The sequence below is a fragment of the Fundulus heteroclitus genome, chromosome 21, assembly GCF_011125445.2.
Source record: "Fundulus heteroclitus isolate FHET01 chromosome 21, MU-UCD_Fhet_4.1, whole genome shotgun sequence".
Taxonomy (NCBI): Eukaryota; Metazoa; Chordata; class Actinopteri; order Cyprinodontiformes; family Fundulidae; genus Fundulus; species Fundulus heteroclitus.
Window position 1 is genome coordinate 5504089 of NC_046381.1, and position 24608 is coordinate 5528696.

The 24608-nt window shown below is 40.6% G+C and overlaps 2 protein-coding genes across 2 annotated transcripts; one reads left to right on the forward strand and one right to left on the reverse strand.

Moving 5' to 3' along the window:
• Positions 1–560: 560 nt before the first annotated feature.
• Positions 561–14574, reverse strand: LOC105935766 (protein adenylyltransferase SelO). The gene is made up of 20 exons (XM_036125734.1): positions 14466–14574; positions 10572–10806; positions 10364–10482; positions 10131–10259; positions 8261–8325; positions 8124–8180; positions 5446–5544; positions 4326–4393; positions 4151–4238; positions 3993–4062; positions 3842–3914; positions 3687–3770; positions 3481–3610; positions 2823–2867; positions 2113–2203; positions 1939–2031; positions 1722–1798; positions 1593–1636; positions 1443–1522; positions 561–1364 (listed from the first exon to the last, which is right to left on the reverse strand). The coding sequence occupies exons 1-20, from the start codon at positions 14526–14528 to the stop codon at positions 1242–1244; spliced, it is 1833 nt and encodes a 610-aa protein (XP_035981627.1). The 5' UTR covers positions 14529–14574; the 3' UTR covers positions 561–1241.
• On the forward strand, positions 14571–24392 carry pdss1 (prenyl (decaprenyl) diphosphate synthase, subunit 1). The gene is made up of 11 exons (XM_012876323.3): positions 14571–14780; positions 16297–16361; positions 16449–16584; positions 17732–17862; positions 18024–18165; positions 19677–19788; positions 19886–19995; positions 20091–20171; positions 20255–20368; positions 20471–20551; positions 23732–24392. Exons 1-11 carry the CDS (start codon positions 14625–14627, stop codon positions 23870–23872), a joined length of 1269 nt encoding a protein of 422 aa, XP_012731777.3. The 5' UTR covers positions 14571–14624; the 3' UTR covers positions 23873–24392.
• The last annotated feature ends 216 nt before the right edge of the window (positions 24393–24608 follow it).

A 24608-nucleotide genomic window follows, 5' to 3' on the forward strand; every position in this document is an offset into this window, starting at 1 on the left:
GTGCGTTAAAGTTATTATCACTATTATCCCTGAGCCAGCAGGGAAGAACCTGAATACCCTCCATTTGTGGGGTTCATCCTCATTTCCAGAAAAATGCTCCCTTGGTTAAATTTTATGATAATCTGGAGGGAAAATATTGTGACATAAGCCGACAGTGTGGGAAAAAAAGAAGAAATGTGTCACTTTACAACAAGGCTCCCCTCATAGCAAGCTAATAATAGTTTGTAGATATGTTATTAATCTGTAAACACATTTGTGTTTATTATGCATTAATTAAGGGCAAGCAAGTGACCAGTTTATTTTAACATTATATTAACTTAGTCTGAAATGATTAATATAAGTAACTCTATATGAAATATATAGTTGAGCAGATTAAGCTCACTATTAGGCAAGAAACCAGCCATTTTAGTCTCTTACTCACCCCTTAAGTAGTGAATAATAAACACTTATTGAAGTATTTATAGACTAATTACTGACATATCTATAAATTATTTACATAAAATATTTTACTTACAGAACAACCTTACAAACGCTTTGAAGATCAATGAAGAACAAAAAATAATGTAAAGTTTTCTTTATGCTTCTCATAAAACATTCTGAGGTAAAGTTTTATAAAGAGGAGTAGAGAGGCCGCTACAGATGTTTCTGTCTTTATTTGGATCAAAACATCAGGTCCAGTTTCTCAGATGCTGGCTCCTCTTGCACGACTAACTGCATCAATACGGCTTTGCATGGAGGAGACGCAACCTGCGCCTCTGCTGAGGTGTTAAAGGACGCTTTGTGGAGGCCTTCAGCACATCTGCACTGCGGGGTCTAGTGTTTCTCTTCCTCTTTCATTACTTTTATCTAACACTAAACCCTCTGTTACTATTATTGGATCAAACCGTCTATGAGCAGCTAGCTACATTAGTGTGGCCTGCTGTGGCTTATCCTCTTTGTGGAGGGTCTTTAGTGACTGTCTGCTGAAAAAAAACTGTCAAGTCAGCATTCTTCTCCATTTTTGTAAGCATTTCTGTAAAGAGGATCCATATTTTGTTGTTCTAATGTGGTATTCTTATTCTCTAAGAGACAAAAATGTACAGTTTTCACTACCTATAAGCCACAATCACCACATGAATTAGAATAACAGCGTACCGTGTAATTATTGAGCATTGGTTTCACCTTTTGAGCCGCTGCTGACATTAAACGCCTTTAAATATTATTCTAATTTGTTAGGGAGCGCGTCTATTTCTTGGTTTTCCTCATGAAGAACAGCTGACCTTTATCCCCTTAGCCCACAGAGGAGGTCTTGCTGCATAGCCCGCCTCCTCTGCGGAGTCTTGCGTAACAAAGGGAGCCGTCAGGACGCGGTGCAGCAGCTCCACCTGGTGGCAAACCAGAGCATGACAAAGATGAGGCCGCTGCAGCAGGGCTGACCCTAGAGAACAGCTTCAGCGGCTTACCTCTGAAAAGTCGCCGCGCTCAGCCTTCCTGATGGCCGACTCCGCCATCCAGTTCCTCAGCACATACCTGGGATTCACACCTGTAAGACAAAGCGCCGCGTCTCTACCCTGCGTCGGTCAAAGGTCAGCGCGGGCGTTTTCGTGACTCACGTTTCATCCTCTGCTGACGACGCAGGTCGCCTTCACTCTGCGGCCTGCACAGAAACATATGAGCAGCTTCTCTTTGACTTTCTGACTCGTTCGTTTTTTTTTTACCAAAACCTTGGAAGCCACGCTTACCTGCTGAGCCGCTGCAGGTACGCGACGAGCCAATCAGAAAAGAGCCTGTGTGACGACAGGTCTTCTAGAGCCCACATCTAACACAGGAGAAAACAGAGGTTAGAGAAACGTTAGGAGGGACGCAGGTTCTCGACTGCTTTGCATGTTTTCAGCTCAGGTTTTTATCTAAAGAGGAGAACAGCAGCGATGTTCCTCCAGATTTCCTCCTCGGCTGCACCTCTGTGAGGTTCCTGCTGCGGAGCTGGTCGGATGAAGCCTCGCTGAGCTGCCTGAAGGTCATGGTGAAGTCTGACCGCGTGTCCTTCATCATCTGAAGAGGCATACAAAGTATTAGAGAAGTAAAAACACAAGTTTGGGATCATCACATGGGACAAGTTTCTAAATGACCTGCCTCAAGCAGCAAGGCTACCAGCTGGTCATCTTCCTCCTCCTCCTCCTCCTCACCAAGAAGCCCCAATTTGGCTCTGAAGAGCCGGCGAATCCTGATCAAACGATTAAAACGAGATAAAACGAACGGTGACGCGTTCATGTTATTTACGTCGTCGCGTCTTAGACGTTAAATAAAGGTGGATATGTTGAAAATACAACAAGGGGCAATTTGAAGAGTAAGACAAAACAACCCCCCCCCCCCCCCCCAAAAAAAAAACCATATAAAAGCAGATTTTGACCCACATATAATCGAAAATAAAACAAAATAGAAAAAAACAATGGAGTGAGACGATGAGGGGGAAATTAAAACAAAATTAAACGAAAAGAAACACAATAATATATATATTTTTTAAAGTAAATAGATAAAAGAGGGGAAAAACAAAACAGAGTGAAAGAAAAAAACCCTGAATAAAACAAAGATAAATGTGTTAAAAAACAAAATAAAGCAAAGTAAAACAATTAAAAATCATCTAAATATAATGAAAAAAATAGAAACTGATTAAATAATTGAACACATTAAAATATAAAAACCCCAAAGACAACAAAACACACACACAAAAAAAAAAAAAATACAATTCAAAATTACATAAACTTGTGATCACAAATCATCAACGGACATATGTTGTATAGAGTTTATTAAAAATACAACATCAGCCTGGAAATAGAGCTCACCTCCTCTGGTAAATATCGAGGTAGCCTTTTAAAACGATCTTTGCCCTAAACGGATAAAAAGAAAAGGAAGTAAACAATTTAATTAAACACAATTTTATGTCCAAAAAGCAAAAAATAAATAAATAAATCACACTTTTTTTTCTAACTTGGTGAGAATCAGTTCTCTGTCTTTTTATTGAAGATAATAAATTAACAGATTAAGTTTCCTAACTCCACTTTATAGCAGAACTTCTCGCATTTGTGCACTTTTTAATTTTTCTCTTTGATTCGAGGTGTTAAGAAAAGCCAGACATTAATCACGGCATGTTGCTGGTGAAGATTCTCAGTCATCCAGGTCATGGTCATTCCAAAAAAAGTAAAAAAACAAAGCAAGTGGACTTGTTTTTCGTAGTTGAAGACGTTTCGCTTCCTCTCCAGGAAGCTTTCTCAATTCAAAAAGTCTGGAGTAATGTGGAGTAACAACCTTTATACTACTTTATACTACTGCCTTTGTTTGGCAGTAGTATAAAGCTTGGTACTCATCATTACTCCAGACTTTTTGAATTGAGAAAGCTTCCTGGAGAGGAAGCAAAACGTCTTCAACTACGAAAAACAAGTCCAGTTGCTTTGTTTTTTACTTTTTTTGTAATAATCACCACATGGTCTCTGCCATCCTTACTGTCTCGTCTGCTCATGTGTGAGCACGGGGCCCAGGGCCACCAGCAGCCTCTCCAGGTTGAACAAGCCGGCTTCAGCCTGGGCTCCCATCCTGTATCTGCCTTCATCGTCAGACGAGTTGGGGACAAAACCTGTGGCACAAACACCTCGTCAGGACCAGGACGCTCCTGCGTTTCCTGGCAAAGGGACCCGGCGGCGTGTACCCACCGGGGTCGTAGGAGTCCACGAAGCCGAACGGCCCGTAGTCAATGGTGACGGACAGAAGGCTGAAGTTGTCCGTGTTGCACACGCCTGTAATGGAAGCGCACGCTTAGCCCGAGGCGAGCTGCGTCAAGACGGTTTGGGCCGTAGCGGTTCCTCACCGTGAGCGAAGCCCAGCGACATCCACCGAGCGATCAGCCGTGCCGTTTCACTGACAACCGTGGAGTAAAAGGCCTGAGGAGGACAGAGGAGTTCAACGTTGGGAGTCCTAGAGAGGATCACCGCAGAGCAGAGCTGTGTGACACGACTCACCAGATATCTATCCGGGTCATCCGGACGGATCAGGGGAAAATGTTCCCGAATGACGAAGTTCAGCAGCGTTCTGCAGGTTTAAGACGTTCGACAGATGAGCCAACAGAGGGGGGGGGGAACGACGGAGACAACCAACACGACCGAGGGGTCCGCCTCACTTTAAAAGCTCCGTCTCGCCGTTTTCAGCCAGAATTTCCAAGGATCCGAACCGGAACCAGGACCTGGCCAGTCGGAGCACAACCGCTCCTGATCAGAGCAGGAAACAAAAAAACAAAAAACACAAAGGTCAGGAAGAAGACGAAATCAGAGACGACCTCTCTCTCATCACCGTACCTCTCTCTGTCGCCACGTTTCCGTTATAGAACTGATCTCTCAGCACCGGCTCCTCGCTCACAATCAGGCTGGAAGAAAGCAAGTAACGGGGAATCAGGCAACGATCCGACACCCGGAGATAACAAACCGCCCCGCCCGTATGGGGGTGGGGATATTTCTTCCTGAATGAGGGGGCAAAGACCACTGAGCTATATTATACACTGGAGTGCTAATAACCCGCTGTTAGAACGAGTCGCTGTGAAGCCACCAGCCGCCATATTGGTACTCCCTATTTCCCCCCAGTAACTAGCAAATATGTCCGCTACAGCATCGAATAACGAGGATTTTCTCATGTTCAGGGTGGGACTATAAACTTTTTTGAAAATGTCAAATTGCCATAACTTTTCTGGATGTTCTAAACCATCAAGTACTGAGAAAGTCATGTGCTGAAATATTTGCATTGTATGCATTTAAATAATATATATATTATAATATATATATAGCTAATATGATATAGATATATATATATAGCGATTGATTCTATATATATATACATACATTTGATAAATATATTAAATAACAATATACAAAAACATATATTTACATATATGTATACATTATATATATGTCTACACATAAACACAATTACTATATCTAATATAATATAATATATATATTATATAATAGATATATATATATATATATATATATATATATATATATATATATATATATATATATATATATACATAATTTCCTAGTAGTTAATAGTGTTAGTACATCCACTGACTGTAGAATTACCTGTAAAACGTTTTCACACAGCCAGAAAACTGCTTGTTGTTGCAAGTAAATCCTATGGGATTCTGTGAGAGTAGGGAGTAGCAAGATGGCGGCCAGTGACTTCAGTTTTTCGGCAAAATCAGCACTCCAGTGTATTATATAGCTCAGTGGTATCGGAGTCCATTAGCTGATGTGAGAGCCCCCTAGTGGCTTAAAGGTGGAACGGTTTGTTTTTGTTTGCTGGAACGGCAGAGCCAGTTATAAACAGCTTTTACTAGAGGCAATGAAAGCAATAAAATCAAGAGTTAGAAAACGTTTTTAAAGGCTGGATGATCTGAAGTGACCGGCTGGTGGTTCTCACCTGGCCGCCCTGCTTGTGGGGACTCCCAGGAAGTGCATGGCCTCGCTGCACAGGAACTCCCTGACTGAGGAGCGGATCACAGCTCGGCCGTCTCCAGACCTGCGAGGGGATCCAAACGGCCTTCGTTACCGGGCAATTCTAACTAACCATCGCAGTCAGGTCCTTCTTGAAGCCAATCCACCAGTCTCTGAGGAAGCTTTGCCCCAGATCTCCTTTTTTTTTTTTTTTTTGCTTTTGTTTAATTTGGTCTTGTCTGGGTTTTTTTATGTTCTGTTGTAAAGCACTTTGTGATTTTTGTGCTATATAAATACAGTTTTGCTCACTTATCTTTTCAGCTGTGACATGTTTGAGGGGTTTCCTGGATGTTCAGCTCATTTTAAGTCACTTCCCAGCATCTCAAAGAGACCACCATCTGGGCTTGGCCTTCACCCAGAACTTCACTGCAAAAATAAGCAAAATGTTCTTAAACATAGTGTTTTTGTCCTTGATTTGAGCAGGAAAATAAGATCATCTGCCAATGGAATGGCAAAAATTAAGATAATTAGACATTTGTGCTTCGTTCTGTACGCACTTTGTGCATACAAAATGACAATAAAGATATCTATCGATATCTATCTATCTATTTAGCACTTTAAATAAGATGATGGACATGAATTGTTCCTATTTTAAGTGCAAAAATCTTATTCTGTTGGCAGATCATCTTATTTACCTACTCAAATCAAGGACAGATACACAAATTTTAAGAAAATAATACTTATTTTTAGTTCCGTTTTTGCAGTGTTGATGGTATGTTTTGTTTTTTCCTTTCCGTTAAAGGGTGTTTTCCTCTCCACCGTCGCTTCATGCTTGCTCAGTATGAGGGATTGTTGCAAAGCCATGAACAATGCAGACGACTGTCCACTGTGGCTCTACGCTTCCTTAGAAGCGTAGAGCCACAGTGGACATTTTTTGACCAATCTGTATGATCTGATTGAATTAGACTTTGTAAAGTGCCTTGAGATTACATAGACATAGACAGCTTTATTTGTCATTTTGTATGCACAAAGTGCGTACAAAAACGAAATTTCGTTTGCATACAGCTTGAAAAATAATAGTAAATTTAACTAATAACAGGTTTCATGAATTGGCTCTATATAAATAAAACTGAATTCAGTTCTGCTTCAGCTTTAATATCTTTTTCTGTTTTCGTCATACGGTACTAAATTCTTCTACACGGTGGAACAAATGGTGGATTATTAGCCAGACAGATCCTGCTGCGGCAAAAAATCCCAAAGCATGGCACTCCCACCTCCATGCTTCACAGCTGATAGGGGATATTTTTCCTCCAGTGCTTCATCTGGTTAACACTAAACATGTCGTCTGTTCTGGCGTCCACATAATTCAACTTTCAGAGAAACAACAGAGATGAAATTTTAACTTTTGCTCTTTCTCTTTCTGACTGTCCAGACATGTAGTTTCAACAATAGCAATAAAATAATAAAAGACATGATGAGATTTTACATTAATTGATGGAAAACAGCTGACTACATTCTTTTTTTCTGGACTTGTTGAAATCCCTTATAGCAGGGCTGTCAAACTCGTTTCTATATTAGGCCACTTTGGCATCATAAAGTGATTAAAAGTGCCGGTTGCATGTGTACAGATGATACTTTTGATTTCATTTCAGTTCACATAGAAATATAACAAAGTTGCACAGTAACATAAAAGTAGCACCCTTAGGCCCAGTTTATTGGCAAATAAAAATTTATATTAGGGTAAGTTACACTTTAAACTCTCATCATCCTGCATCACTTTTTCTCTTTTTGGACATTTCTGGGTTGTTTTAATTTGTTGTGGAAAAGCTGACATCTAGTGGCAGGATGCTGTTACTACACAGTTAAAACAAATTAACATTTGCTACAGGAGGCAGTTTTAGCCACTTTATACACTTTCACAGGATATATGCCTCTATTTTATGACCTGATATGCCTTTTTTGGCTCTTGAGGGCCGGATAAATTGCCTTCACGGACCGGATTCGGCCCGCAGGCCTTGAGTTTGACACATATGCCTCATAGGACTCCTCCTTCAAAATACAGAGTGAAGTCGTTCTCATGTCCATCTGGTTTGATTTTTGGCTGTTTAATAGGAATAACTGTGGGGCAGCCCTGATTTTTATTCTTAACATTTAGCAGAAAGTTTGAAAAGCTGCTGGAATTTCTCAAGAAAGTTGAATGTATAGTAACCGATTCACTTCTTTAAAATAAAGCTATAAAACCTTTTTTGTCAGAATATCTCCAGAGTTGAAGTGCTGTGAAATGTGTATTAAATCTAACTAAATTTAATAGCTGTACTCATAAATAACGTAGAAAAATACAAAGGCTGTTGTCGGCTTTCCTTTTTTTTCACATGATGATAAGAAATACTTGATTTTTAAACCTAAAACTGCTGTCCAGACTGAAATTCAAGGGTTCATCATTTCTAAATCTAAAAAAAAAAAAATAGTGTCGAGTTAAAGCTGGTGGGCAATTTTTTTCCGTCCAAAAAAGTTTCCTCCAACGTTGCAGAGATTTTTTTTCCATAGTTTTATGGTAGCTTCTTATACATTACATTATTTGAGAAATCCAATTTCTCAAATAATCGGCAAGATCATTTTAAAGTCTTTGGCCAGAAACAGAACATAGTATATAGTGAAACTAACCTTGAATATGGAGTTTTCCCAGAGCCTTTGAGCTGCAGTTCCCAGGTTTCCCCTTTCCTGTACATTTAGACTTGTATTAAAAAATGAAATAGGCAGAGAAACACTTCAAACTTCAATAAAGCAAACAATCACCTCACCTGTTTAAATACTGCCCGAGTAAATGTGCCCGACCGTCGCCAAGCTGTCCAGCCCAGTAGCCAAACTTTGACAGGGGCAGATGAGAATATTTCATAAATATCACATATCAGATGTTTGAGTTTTAAACTGTACACAGATATAAACACTACGTCCATTTAAATGAATGCCTGTTATGGAGACTTGGTGACCGCAGGAGGCCGCTCTCTGCTGCAGCTGCCTACTTTTGTCTTGTCTTACCCATTTCTAAAGGTGGCCTTAATTATAACAGGAACACAAGAAGTAATAGGTTGCATAATAAAAGCTCCTAGACACTCAGATCCAGGTCACTTATGTTTATTACATGGTAATTGTGAGGGATGTAGTGGTTAGTGTGCCACATGTCTTCTCATTGAGTTTTATTCCACTCGAAACAGAGGCGGTCAAATTAAAAGTTTGGCTTTTATAACAGTGAGATGATGCGTCTGCAATCAAAGACAAATTTATTTTAAGGCTTTTTCCACATCTTTACTAGAGTTTTTTAACACTTATATGTGTTAAAAACAGTGCCTTGGTAAATTATTCATCTTGCGTGATTTGCCCCAATAAAACCGCAAACTTCAATGGATTTCACTGGGATTTTATGGATCGGCACACAGAGGTGCATAAATGTGCAGTCAAGGGACACAAATACATTTCTTACAAATTCTTTTAAACATATAAATCTGAAAAGTGTGGCATGCATTTATTTCCCCCTGACTTAGATCTCTTTATAACCACCGTATGGTGGTGATTTGGGGCAGATTTCCCACCGGCTTTTAACATCCAGAAACTGAAATTTCTGCCCGTTGTCGTTTAGTGTCCATGATTCATCAGACAGATTTGGGTCTGGACTTTGACTAGGCCATTCCAACACAGAAACATGCCTTGATTAGGGTTGGACGATAATTCAATAACGATATATATCGATCCATAGACGTATGGTTCAATATAAAAATCAGGGGTCAATAAAAAGTTCAATAAAAGAACAGTGCATTTTAGCCTATCATGTAGGTTAATACTACAGTCATTGCATCCTCCCAACCAATCACAAACCCGGGAAAGCTCCATCAGCCTTCAGAGAGTTCAGAGAGCACGTGATCTTTTTTTTTTTTTTAACACTTACATTTTTCGAAAAAGTTGTTTGAATAAAGGGTTGTGTTTGAATCCATATTTAAAAATAGGTCATCAAGAAACAGCATAAAATTACAAGGGCTGCACTTAAAATGTATATTTAGATTTTTTTTTTTATAATTATCAATATCGATCAATATAATTTCTATTTTATCGATATGCTTTTTTTCTATATCGTCCAGCCCAAGCCTTGCTCTACCGAATGATATATACTAACAGGTTTTCTTTCAGTATCCTGCTATTTTTGTTCTCCTGATTCCTGCTTTAAGAAAAGCTTCCCTAAGCCATGATACTGCCACCACCATGTTTTAAAATGGGGATTGGTGCGTTTTCATCCACACATGGGATCAGTGCCATCTGCTTTCCATTTTCTGTCGATGCGCTGAACAGTGTTTAGCGACGTTTTCAAAGCTTGGGAGATTACTTCATAACCTCGCTCTGCTTTAAACATGTCCATGTCTTCAACCTGGACCTGGCTGATCTCACTCTGGGTCTCCCTGATACTGTTTGCTAACTGCAGTTCTCTCTGGAATGAGTACCACTCTTTTCTGATTCTGATTTGTAAATAAAATCTAAAAGCCATGTATAATTTTCCTCTAATTAACCACTATGTTGTTTTGTTTATCACATTAAACCTGAATAAAATGCAATTAAATTTGCAACAAGGCTTCTTTTGCCAAACCGCTGTGGTGACTACGGCTTCAAGAAGATGATTTTTACCTGATGACCTCCATATCTGTGAGCAAGTGGAACAGAACCAGGCAGCAGTTTGGCTCCGCTTGCATAAAGCAGGAAGTCTTCTGACCGCGTCACCGCCACGTCTACGTCCAAGATCCCCTCAATGACAACCTGTTAGGAGACAGTCGGATACAGATTCCTCTGGGATGTTGCACAGTAAAAAAGAAAAGAAAATAAATAATCGCAGGCCTGTTACAGTGATGCGCCGCTATCACCTTGGAAACCGCTGCCAGTCTCAAAGAGCCTCTTAGCGGAGTCGGATTGGATTTGGAGAATATGCAGTTCTTCACTGTGCGAACAAAGTTGCCGTCAATCTCGTCGACTGGCAACGCTTCTGCAGGAAAAGGAAGGATTGCATGAGGAAGACAAAAAAAAAACACACACACAAGCGTCAACTCGGCAAAAGCAAGATGATGGTTCTACCGATAAGCTTCTTGCAGGACAACTTGAACAGCTCCAGATGTTGAGTAAGATTTGCAGCATCCTTGTTCCACCTAGCGTGGGCGGCCTGCGCGTCCGCGGGTCCGCTGCAGTCTGGATCGGCACTTCGGCAAAACTCCAGGGCGTGCACGGGTGTGAAGGTCGATACCGCCGCCACCGTAAAGACCAGAGCTGTGCAGGAGCGCCACATCTCCACAGACGGAGCAGGTGGAGTGTTCTGAGAATAAGAAACATCATCATCATCATCATCATCATCCCAGTGGAAAAAATATCTAAAGAGCACAAATTTACATCGCCTTGCAAACATATTCATAGTCACTGCACTTTTGGAAAAAGGAAAAATGTGCAAAGAAATCTTAAAAGTGCGGCATGCGCTTGTGGTCAGCCCACTGAGCTATATTATACACTGGAGTGCTGATTTGGCCGAAAAACTGAAGTCACTGGCCGCCATCTTGCTACTCCCTACTCTCACAGAATCCCATAGGATTTGGTTGCAACAACAAGCAGTTTTCTGGCTGTGTGAAAACGTTTCATAGGTAATTCTACAGTCAGTGGATGTACTAACACTATCAACTACTAGGAAATTAGGTGCTGAAATATTTTACATGTTATTCATATTAAATATATATATATGTATATATAAGTATGTGTATATGTATATATGTATATATATATATATATATATATATATGTATACACATATGTCAATATGTTTTTGTATATTGTTATTTATATATTCATAAATGTTACATATATATATTTAAATGAATAAAATGCAAAATATTTCAGCACATGACTTTCTCAGTACTTGATAGTTTTAGAACATAACATAAAAGTATATGGCATTTGACATTTTAAAAGTCTTAAGCCCCCCCTGAACATGAGAAAATCCTCGTTATTCGATGCTGTAGCGCTCATATTCCCTAGTTACTGGGGGGAAATAGGGAGTACCAATATGGCGGCTGGTGGCTTCAAAGCGACTCGTTCTAACAGCGGGTTATTAGCACTCCAGTGTATAATATAGCTCAGTGGGTCAGCCCCTCTTTAATCCAACACCCCGACTTAAACAAAGTGCACAAACTAACAGCGACACTCCCCATAGGCGCGGTGAAACATGGTGGTGTTGGGATCAGACAGGGAAGACGGACTGAGCTGCGTAGAAGGAATTCCTGGAAGGAGACCTCTCAGATAGTTGCACCGATACGATACCAGTATGGGGCGGGGCTCCGATCCACCGCTAAAATGGTGGTATCAGTATCAGCGAGTACCAACAAATAGGCACCGATACCATTTTGATGTCTGTATGTCACCTGAACGCAGCCTTCTCTCTCCCGACTACTATTATACATGTTATATAAGTTCATTAAAGTTGCACTATTTTGGCATTTGAGAGCCAAAACTCAGGGTTTAAAAGAGATTATTCAATTATTAATGTAATTTTACTGTTGCACTACTATTATACATGTTATATAAGTTCACTAAAGTTGCACTATTTTGGCCTTTGAGAGCCAAAAGTTTATTCAACTATTGTCACCCATTCCAGGGTAGGCAATAAAAAGTTCTACTACCCTAAATAGTATGCAGTTCTTCATATATAACTTACACACACACATCAATTTCAAACAGACGGTATTGGCCAATACTGCACAGCCAGGTATCGGGTATCAGTATTGGAGCCAAAAAAATGGCATCGGTGCAACACTACTCTGAGAATCTGCAAAAGGCTTTGAATTTGAGTCGCCAATTAATTCCCCAGAGAGGCCATAATCCTAAACATAAAACTGGTCCTAAATCCAGTTGAGAATGTGTGGCAAGACTGAAAATCTACATCCAGAGACGTCGTCCGCCTAGTCTGACTGAACTGAAGCTGCTTTACAATAAAGAAAAAAAAAAAAGAGTGGGCAGACATTAATTAGATTTCAGTTTGTAGACGAGTGGAGGCAAACAAGTCAAAAGCCATTGAGTGGCATGTCTACAAAAGACGAGGAAAGCAGAATAGTTGTCTTAGTTGTGCCACAGCCTTGCCTTCCGACCTTCTGTGGAAATTACAACAATAATAAGCGCTTATCTAGCAGCACGACTAGTTCCTGTTCAGACTATCTACTAGTTCCCCGGACGTCAACACACAGCTGCAAGCAGAAGGTCAAAGAACAGACTGAAGACAAAACTTTGATATTATGCAGGATCAGCTATCACGTCTCAGAAAATGTCCTTATGTCCAGGACAGGCAGCGCGGCAGGTTGTGGGCCTTGCTTGTGTCGTTTATTGCTGTGAAGAATGGAAGCCAAAGGTCGTAAGAAGATACAAACACAGTCATACGTTTGCCACACTTTGCCTTTGAAGTGTATGGTTTAGACCAGGGGTCACCAACACGGTGCCACCAGGTAGCCCCCCGAGGACCGCATGTGGTTCCCCAGTCCCTGTTCTATAGTCGCACGTCTAAAATTTTATTTTATTCTGTTCCTTTTCCTGGGTTTAAAAACACAGATTGAAAAATGACAATGTCTAAAAAAATAAATAATAAAAATGTGTGTATTTTATATAAAGCTGAGATGAGCTCGGCTGCACAGTGCCTTGCAGCAAGAAGGTCCTGGGTTCAAGTCCTGGGTCTTTCTGCATGGAGTCTGCATGTTCTCCCTGTGCATACGTTGGTTCTCTCCGGGATTGTTTTACACCGCCTACAGACGATTTTAACACGGCTTTTGATTCAGCAGCCTGTTAAAAGTGGTACACTTCCCCCGATAACGAAGAAAAAAACATATTGAAAGTGTTTTCCAAACTACAGCAAATGCTTCCCAAGCTGCCCTTTAAAGACTACGTAAGCATTGTAGATTAATTTAGTGCAGGTTCACCATTTATTCCATCAATTGGACGCTGATCAGGCCTGAAATCTGGGAGTAGTGATGGACTCAGACCTGAACCTCCAAAAGCATCTAAAGACAATTACAAGGTCGGCTTTCTATCACCTGAAGAACATTTCTAGGATTAAAGGACTGATGTCTCAGCAGGATCTGGAAAAACTAATCCATGCGTTTATTTTTAGTAGAATTGATTACTGCAACGGTGTTTTCACAGGTCTGCCTAAAAAGTGGATCAGACAGCTGCAGCTGATCCAGAACCCCGCGTCCTCACTAAGACTAAGAAAGTAGAGAACATCACCCCAGTTCTAAAGTCCTTCCACTGGCTCCCTGTATCTCAGAGAATAGACTTTAAAATACTTCTGTTAGTCTACAAATCCCTGAATGGCTTAGCACCTAAATACATCACAGACTTGTTATTAGTGTATCAACGCTCCAGACCACTCGGTCTTCTGGATCTGCAGAACCAGAACCAGACAAGGAGAAGCAGCATTTAGTTCCTATGCTCCACTTATTTGGAAAAAAAAACTTCCAGAAAACTGTAAAAGTGCTGAAAGCCTGAGTTCCTTTAAATCAAGATTAAAAACACATTTGTTTAGGATTTCCTTCGACTGTTCTAGTTAAACAGTTTTACTGAAGCATCATTAGTTCAACTTTGTAGTCCAACAGTTTTTAATGTTTGCTTTTAGTTTCTATTCTGCCATGTTCTATTTTGTTTCTACATTTTATTCCTACTTGCTTTTATTCTGTTTTATTTTCCTATATTGTAATCGTGTAAAGCACTTTGCACTGTCTCTGTACTGAAATGTGCTATACAAATAAATGTACCTTTGCCTTTGCTAACCTCGGCGTCCGGTGTAACGGCTACTCGTCCAGCAACTAGTCGCACCCCAAACACTGGTATATTTCCTGGAAATATTCTGACAAAATAAGTTTTATATCTTTAATTTAAGAAATTAAATCGGTTACTATACATTCAGTTCCCCCGGAAAAAATAAATATATATGATTGTTCTTACTTGCAAACTAGCTCCGTCCGGTACACGGAATCTTATTTTGAAAGTAACGCCCTCCTCGCTCATTTCCGCTTCCGCCGCATCACGTAACCGCTTCCCTCCCACTCTCCCCTTTGCACAAGCACGCCGTGCGCCGGAGGACTGCTGGGAAGTGGGAGCATCATGGCGGGGTCCTGGTGGATGTGTTGCCGGAGGTTCGGTGCGGGCTTTGCGACCTCCGGGTTACCGGACACCCTGCGGTGTTTCGGCAGAAGGTCCGCCTGCTCGTCGGCGTCCTCTGCGGGCAGGCCGCCGTGGAGCTCCGCTCCGGGAAGCGAGGTGGGTTTGTACCTGACAGGAAGTGCAGTCAAACCGGGGAAGGTCACGGAGACAGCCCCGGTCCTCCCTCCGTGGCGATTTGGACTCTCGGGTTACCGCCGTTTGCTGGAGGGTTTTATGGGCCCCATGTCTGCTAAAATAATCTATTTAATTCATCCATGGGTCTCCAGAATGAACATTGACTTCATGCAGGTGATATTATGAATTAGTTTATTATTCTGACGTCATAAACAGGTCCTTAATGAGCCTTTACACTAATCTGTGCCTGACTGATATAAACCTGTTTAATTTTAATCCAGACATAATCACCTTCTCATTCATTCATTTAACATTGAGGCACGCGTGGAGGACTTGTTTAAATATAGTATTGGTAAAAAAAAAAAAAAAAAAAAAAAAAAACATAAAAACAGTGTAGAATTACTACAATAGTTCTTAAAATGGTTTCAGGGCGTAACCACAGCTTTCTGTTCCTATATGTGTGTGAACCTTAAACCACAGAGGGATATAAAGATGAAGCGATCAGCTGTTTAGCACTAACACCAGTTTCTGGTTTTCTCTCTAATCCCTTAAAATCGAGCTGTAGTGTGGTTTCATGCCAACACAAATGGCCACAGACGCACAGTTTTAGCTTTGAGGATGTAGATGGAGGAGGTCAGAAACACATTTAACGATTCGCAGCAGATGAGGCCTTTTTGCATTAGTAATTATTTTGTAATTGTCACTTTCGTGAGGTTAAAGGTAAACGTTGAATGTTAATGTTTGTGTAATTGTGCCCATGTATACATTTATTCTGTATTTATCGTATAATTTTCTTCTAAAATATATCCGTGCGTGCATCTGAGCGTCTGCAAATCCTGTTTTAAGTATGGCTGGAAGATATATATATATATATATATAGATAGATATATCTATATCGATAGATAGATAGATAGATAGATAGATAGATAGATATATAAAAGCATATCGATAAGATAGAAGTCATATTTATCATAATTATCAACAGATATTTTAAGCACAGCCCTGGCCGTTTTATGCTGTTGCTTAGTGACCTAATTTTATTTAAAGAACAGAGAAACAATGAATTCAAACTCAAACCCTTTGTTCAACCAACTTTTTTTTTTTTACCAAAACTGCAAGTTTTAAAAAAAGAAAAAGAACGAGTGCTCTCTGAACTCTTTAAAGGGGGCGGAGCGTTCCTGAGTCTGCGTTGTGATTGGTTGGGAGGATGTAATGGCTGTAATATTAATCTGCATGATAGGCTAGAATGCAAAAGGAAGAAAATCAATATATATATATATATATATATATATATATATATATATATATATATATATATATATATATATATATATATATATATAGTTATTGAATTATCATCCAGCCCTACGTACAAATCAAGCGGGACGTATTGAGTCTGCTTTCTCTCCATAATAATTGGTCCCATGTGGATTTATGTCAGTGTCTGCCAGCTTGGTGCGGTCGTTGTTGTCTGACTTTGTCTCTGCTGACTTTTCAGAGAAGGCCGCTGTTTCCTGCACAAAGCCACTCCAGAGCTCCTGACCTCGGCGCATCTGTAATCAGGCGAGTCCACCTTCCTCCTTCGTGTTTCTCTTTCCTTTTTAAAACGGTTTGGTTTCTGGTTGTAAAGTCGTTGCGTTGGTCTCTTAGGAGACACCCCGGTAGTTTGCTGTACCCGACGCTGCAGACATGCGGCTGCAGGGCGACGCACAGCGACGCGAAGCCCAGAGACCCGTTCACGTTAGCCCAGAAAGACCTGGCGAGTTTGTATGATGACATCAAAAAGGTGAGCTGCGTTTCACGTCTAATTGGAGGAAATAAGGACATGTGCTTTGCTTTACGCCTGGTAAAGATCTGTTTCAAATATAAAATAAATAAAGCCTAATTGCAGTACCCCAATCTCACAGTGAAAGTTAACGTTAAAGTTAACGTTAATTTCTAACGCGGCTCCCAGGACCTATGGAGGAGAATCCGGCCCACAGCATCAATTCAATTTTATTTATATAGCGCCAATTCATGAAACATGTCATCTCACAGCACTTTACAGAGTCAAATTCAATCAAATTATATAAATTGGTCAGAAAGTTTCCTCTCTAAGGAAACCCAGCAGGTTGAATCAAGGCTCTCCAAGCAGCATTCACTCCTCCTGAAAGAGCGTAGAGCCACAGCGGACAGTCGTCTGCATTGTTGATGGCTTTGCAGCAATCCCTCATACTGAGCATGCATGAGGCGACAGTGGAGAGGAAAACTCCCATTTAACAGGGAGGAAAACCTCCAACAGAACCAGAACCAGGTTCAGTGAGAACGTGAGAAAGAGAATTTTCAATTCTGTTCTTCATCACGCATCCTCCACCTTACCCAACAGCATGAGGATGTACTGCTCCATGCAATCCTCCTCTATTGCACCCCAGGCCCACCTGGAGTGTGTTTTTAATCTCATCTGACCAGAACCACACGGTTCTGGTTCCGGTTCCACGTTTAGGAAGATCTGCATGTTTACGTTTGTGCTGATAGGACAGAGAAGGCTTTTCCTGCTGGTGTCCCTTCCAAAAGCTAGTCGGCCTAACGGCATGTTTTCAGTTCTTTCCCGTCTTGAAGAGTGGCTAAAGAAAAAATGGACCTATTGTCTGTTATTTGTACATTTTAAATGTGGAACATTGCTAAAAACAGAAATATAAGGCCTCCAGTTTCATTTCTTTTGTTAAAACACAGTGTCTCCAGTGATTTAGTTAAAATCCTAAGTAAGGCCACTTGATAAATTAGTCTGCGTGAGATGATTGTCCTGCAATACAAATGTCTTAGAATAATTTCTCTGTTTTTACATATTTTTAAGAGAAGTGGCCAATAAGCGAGTGGATAAGGTCTTTGTTTTGAAGATGCTGGTGTTTTTGTGGCTGTGATGAAACTACAGCGTTTCTTTTCTTGTCTCGCAGGAGTTGTTCGTGGCCACAGCCGAGCTACAATACCTCTGCGATTACTATTTCGACGGCCGGGGAAAAGCTATCCGGCCGATCATCGTGGTCCTGATGGCCCGGGCCATGAACATCCACAGCAACCGAGCCGGGTAAATGGACCAACAGAGCGCACCTCACTCTATTTCCTCTGGGCTTTTTTTTTTTGTCTGACTTAATAGGAGGAAAATCAAATGAAAAGAGAGGTGTAACAACCTTGTAATAAATCCATATATGAGCCATAAAAGCTGGATTTTTTTTTTGTCTCCTGCAGAGATCTGCTCCCGGGGCAAAGGGTGATCGCCATGATCTCTGAGATGATCCACACCGCCAGCTTGGTGCACGACGACGTGATCGACGGATCGGACGAGCGAAGAGGGAAGAAGTCCATCAATGAGGTGTGGGGGGAGAGAAAGGTACGGCCTCCTCTGCTGCGACGCCACGCAGCGCCCTTTCTTCCTTCCTTTATAGAATAGACTTTAAAATCCTTCTATTAGTCTATAAATCCCTGAATGGCTTAGCACCTAAATACATCACAGACTTGTTATCAGTGTATCAACCCTCCAGACCACTAAGGTCTTCTGGCTCCAGCCGGCTCTGCATACCTAGAACCAGAACCAAACATGGAGAAGTAGCATTTAGTTCCTATGCTCCACTGATCTGGAACAAACTTCCAGAAAACTGTAAAATTGCTGAAAGCCTGAGTTCCTTTAAATCAAGATTAAAAACACATTTGTTTAGGATTTCCTTCAACTGTTCTAGTTAAACTGTTTTACTGAAATATCGTTAGTTCAACTTTGTAGTCCAACTGTTTTGCTTTAAGTTTCTACATTTTATTCCTACTTGCTTTTATTCTGTTTTATTTTCCTCCCTTTCCTCCCTCACTTCCTTTTCTCTTATTTACTTCCTTCCATTCCATCTCATTTCCTGCTATCCTCTCCTTCCTTTGCTGCTTACTTTTCCGTTATTTTTCTTGACTTCTCATTTCCTTCTATCCTTTCTTTCTCACTCCATCCATCCGCCAGTAAATAAAAGTTGAATTTAAATTCACTGCAAAAACAGAACTAAAAATAAGTAAAATTTTCTTTAAATTTGTCCTTGATTTTAGCAGGTAAATAAGATGATTTGCCAATGGAAGGAGATATTTCCACGTAAAATAGGAACAATTCCTCTGTATCATCTTATTTCAAGTGCAGGATGTCTAATCATCTTATTTTAGGGGCAAAGATACTAATTTCATTGGCAAATAACCTTGTTTACTGACTCAAATCAAGGACGAATAGACTAACTTTAAGAACATTTTACTTGTTTTTAATAGGGCTGGGCGATATGGATTAAAAAATAAATCTCCGATTTTATCATACCAAAGCCGATTAATCGATTTTTTTCCTTCTTTTTGTTTCATAAAAAGAAATTATTTTAAAACCTTGCTTTTTATGTCAATTATTTCGTCAGGGAGTTGACCTTAATTCAAAGTGCAACTAAAAACAAGCTGTGAAACAAGATGGCAGCCGTGCCATTATAAACAATGAAAATATAACAAAACATTTGCTGCTAGTGGTATTACACATTGAGCTAAGAACAGGCTTCACTGCACTTGTGAACTTCAAACTAAGTTAGAAAAAAAAAGTAAATAAGTAAATGAAGTACCTCGTATTATGGTAAAAAAAAGTGTCCACTTAACAATATTTTGACAATAATTTTGCCTAAACATATATCCAGCATCACATGCTGTTCTCTTCATGGAAACCCAATGAGTGTATTGGCAAAATAAAATCCAGATTCTCCAAAAATGAAATCTTAAAGAATTGTAAATTCGAATTAATCGATTTATCGCCCAGCTCTAGTTTTTAGATCCGTTTTTGCAGTGAAGTTGTGACATGAGGGGAAAAAAATACCCAGATGAATCTCTTTTTGTCCCTTCCAGGCGATCTTAGCCGGGGATTTCATCCTCTCGGCGGCCACCAAGGCCCTGGCCCGCATCGGGAACAGCGCCGTGGTGAAGGTCGTCTCCCAGGTGATCGAGGACCTGGTGAGAGGTACGTAGAAAGTAAAAAAAAAATAAATAAAAAATAACCTCGACTGGCCGTTTTATCTTCCACGTTTCAATCCACTCCCTGCCGTCTTCCCCTCCAGGCGAGTTCATGCAGCTGGGCTCCAAAGAGAACGAGAACGAGCGGTTCAAGCACTACCTGGAGAAGACCTACAAGAAGACGGCGAGCCTGATGGCGCACAGCTGTAAAGCAGTATGTACGTTCTGTCTTGGCAGCAATAGACGGGAGGGAAAGCCTCGCGTCCCGCGCCGCCGTCCCTCTCACGCCTCTTTCCGCTCCGCCTCCAGGTCTCCATTCTGGTGAGCTCCGACCCAGAGGTCCATGAGATAGCTTACCAGTACGGGAAGAACGTCGGCATCGCCTTCCAGGTCCTGAAGAAGCGACCCGCTTCACTGCCGCTCGTGTCCCGAAGGAGCGAGGAATTAAAAACGTTGTGTTGTGGTCTGTGCAGCTGGTGGACGACGTCCTGGACTTCACGTCGGGGGCAGAGCAGCTGGGGAAACCCGCCGCCGCCGACCTGAAGCTGGGCCTGGCGACCGGGCCGGTGCTGTTCGCCTGTCAGCAGGTAAAAAGCAAGCAAAGCAGCGCGACGCCGTTTCTGTTCAGACACGGCGTCGTGATCCAGAGCAAACATCCTGAGGTTTTTTCTTTTTCTGTGTGTCTCTAGTTTCCTGAGCTTCACGCCCTGATCATGAGGCGCTTCAGCTCCAAAGGAGACGTGGACCTGGCCTGGCAGTACGTCCTTCAGGTGCGTTCTCCTGTTAAAGAAAGGCCTTTAGCTTCCCTTTAGACATTTTTAACCAGCGCAGCAAAATGAAATTCCCCAGTTTAACTTTTTATCCCTGGTTTTTGGTCAACCTCAGCAACGCTTTGAATCTGCTGCTGATCTAGATTTTCTTTGAATGCGTGTAAACAGGAAAGGCTACTGCAGGTCATTTCAACCCTTAGCCATTTTCACTGCAAAAAAAACGGAACTTAAAATAAGTAAAATGTTCTTAAAATTAGTGTATTTGTCCTTGATTTGAGCAGGTAAATAATACTATAATAAGATTATTGCACTTAAAATGGGAACAATTCCTCTCTATCATCTTATTTTAAGTGCAGGATGTCTAATTATCTTATTTTAGTAGTAAAATTACTCATTCCATTGACAAATAATCTTTTTTACCTGCTCAAATCAAGGACAAAACCACTAACTTTAAGAACATTTTACTTATTTTTAGATCCGTTTTTGCAGTGTTTCATACACACTGCAAAAAGGCAACTAAAAGTAAGTAAAAATTTCTTGAAATTAGTTTATTTTTCCTTGATTTGAGGAGCTAAATGAGACTATTTGCCAATAAAATAAAAATTTGCCCCTAAAATAAAATAATTAGACATACTGCTCTTGAAATAAGATGGAGATAAATTGTTCTTATTTTAAGTGCAAAAATCTTATTCCATTGGCAAATAGTCTTATTTAGCTGCTCAAATCAAGGAAAAATACACTCATTTCAAGAAAATTGTACTTAATTTTAGTTCCCTTTTGCAGTGTAAGTTTTCCTCCAGGATTGCTCTGGATTTAGCTGCATCCATCTTCTCGTTGACTCTGCCCAGCTCCCACAGCACCATGCTGCCCTCACCATGTTTCACCGTGGATGTGGAGCGCTGGCTTTCCTGCGTGACTTGGAGCAAACTTTACTATTAAGTGCAGGTGTGAAAAGCAGAGTCTCCCATCTGAGCTCTGGATCTCTGCAGCTCCCCCAGAGTCACCACAGGCCTCTCGGCTGCTGCTAATTGACGTTGCAGGGACTTCTGAAGGCAAAAGGTTACAGTGGTGGATTTTTATTCAAGGGCTAAATACAAGTTAGCCCACTTCAGAAATATTGCCCCCTTTGTGTTGCTCTAGTGCAGAGAAGGGCAACTTTCTGGCCTGAGGTCCAAACTCAACCCGATGTAACAAAACTTCCATTTTTTAATATGCAACATGCAGAGCGGTAACCTGATATGTTTCATGCTCAAATGCGTGCACTGCAAAGAAACTTAAAATAAGTAAAATGTTCTTAAAATGAGTGTATTTGTCCTTGATTTGAGCAGGTAAATAAGATTATTTGCCAATGGAATAAGATTCTTGCACTTAAAATGGGAACAATTCCTCTCTATCATCTTATTTCAAATGCAGAATATCTAATTAACTTATTTTAGGGGTAAAAATACTCGTTCCATTGGCAGATAGTGTTATTTACCTGCTCAAATCAAGGAGAAATACACTAACTTTAAGAACATTTTACTATTTTACTTATTTTTAGATCCGTTTTTGCAGTGTGTAAAAAAATAAAAATAAAATAACCAGTTGCTGTGACTTCCTGTGCCCAGACTGCAGACTCCTGCGTGGTTCTGGTGATAAAAACAAAAGGTTGACCCTGAAAGCTGCTCATATTTAGTTGAGACTTGTTTTCACATCCGTCATGGCAGATGGCTTCTCTGAGCAGACTAAACAGGTTTGCCTTGAAATTCAGGCGATTTTTCCTCTGTCCTTCGCTCTTAAGATGTGGCTCCATGTCTCTTTTTCAAGGTGAAGACTCAGTAAACATGCGCCACCTGGAGCCCAGTTGGAGCAATGCAACAATTTCAGCGCTGCAGACATTTTTATACTCCATAAAGTATAATTTTAATTTTACTTTGTTCAAACAGAACAATTAAACATAAAAACAAACACTTGAATGAAATGGAGCAGAAAGAAGAATCTCATGTTATGATGAGTCCCCTTTACCTAAAGCCAGGCTGTCAAACTCTTTTCTATATGGGGCCACTTTAGCATCATGAAGTCATTTAAAGGGCCGGTTGTGTGTATGATACTTTTGATTTCATAATTTCATTTGTTCACATAGAAATGTAAAAGAAATGCACCATTAGGCCCATTTTACAGTTTATCTGCAAAAAAAAAAAGTTGATATTGGGGCGAGTTATCATTCTGCGTCACTTTTTCTCTTTTTGTTTTAATGTGTTGCAGGAAAACTGACATCTAGTGGCAGGATACTGTTACTACAGTTAAAGAAAATACCAACAATCAATCAATCAATCAAATTTTATTTGTCAATTCACTACAGGAGGCCCAGTTTTAGCCACTTTATACACTTTAAAAAGATATATGCCTGTACTTTATGTCATGATAGACCTTTTTTGCCTCTTGAGGGCCGGATAAATTGCTTTGACGGGCCTCAACATTGATACACGTGACCTAAAGCAATACATTTACCCACTGCAAAAAGGGAACTAAAGGTAAGTAAAACTTTCTTGAAATGAGCATTTTTTTCCTTGATTTGAGCAGCTAAATAAGACTATTTGCCAATGGAATGAGTATTTATATCCCTCAAATAAGATAATTAGACATCCTGCACTTGAAATAAGATCAACTGTCCTTATTTTAAGTGCCAAAATCTTATTGCATTGGCAAATAGTCTTATTTAGCTGCTCCAATCAAGGAAAAAACCCACAAATTTCAAGAAAGTTTTACTTACTTTTAGTTCCCGTATTGCAGTGCCCATCCACGGTCAGTAAGTTGCACTGAAGGGAAAGTTTAAGGGGTTTAAATATGATTGCAACACGCTCTCTGCAAAAACAAGTAACATTTTCTTGAAATTAGTATATTTTTTATTTGTCCTTTGATTTCAGCAGGTAAATAATATTTTCTGCCAACGGAAATCGTAATTTTAACCCTAAAATAAGATATTTAGATATAATGCACTTGATAGATAAGTTGATAGAGATGAGTTGTTCCTATTTTAAGTGCAAAAATCTTGTCCCATTGGCAGATTATCTTATTTACCTACTCAAATGAAGTACTAATACACTAATTTCAAGAAAATTTTACCTTCTTTTAGCTCTGTTTTTGCAGTGCTGTAAGAGAAAACAGTCTAAAAAGGTGCTAAACCGTTTCCTGTTTCAGAGCGACGGTGTGCAGCAGACCACCTACTTGGCGCGGCGGTACTGCGAAGAAGCCATCAGACAGATCAGCCGGCTCCGGCCGTCCCCGGAGAGGGACGCCCTCATCAGGCTCACAGAGATCGTGCTCAACAGGGACAAGTGAAGCCCCCCCTGCCCCTCTCTTCTGGCAGCTACATGTTCAAAGACAACTTGCCACGCGAGACACGAGTCCTCGAGGGAGATTGGGACGGCTGGCGGCGTGTAAAAACCTCCGTTAAGAGTTGCTTTATACTGGGTGCAGAGAGGGGAAATGGGGATTTGTGGTTCCTGAGTGGAAGCTGAGGAGCTGGCACTGAAAACTACAACTTGGACTGAAACCTTCGTCCTGTACTGTAACCAACAGCCCGCCGCGTCTCGGACCGGATGAGCCGGACCCTTCCTGAGCCGCGGTGGGAGGTTAAAAAAAAAACAAAACCTGCATTTCCAAACGTGACGGAGTCGTCGTCCGTCTGGACGCCACGGCTTCGGATCCGTCCAAATCTCAAAAGGCCAAACTCTCTGTGTGTGTTTTACACTCTGTGAACTTTACTGCTAAGTGTCCTGTAACAACAAAAGGCCTTAACATCTGCAAAAAAATAAAAAATATATATATATATATGTGCTCAATAAACCAACTGCTTTAAGTTTTTGTTTCTTCTCCTCCCCAAATAATCACACAACCATCACCTGCTGAATGTTGAACTGTTTATTATAAAAAGACTGTACATTAGTTTCTCAATCAACATTTTATATATATATATTTATCTACAGCAGACAACAGGTGGATTTCAGTACTTGGATTCGTGAAGTTGGAAAAAATGACAGCGTTGGAAAATAAAAACCCAGGCGGTGGCGCTCCT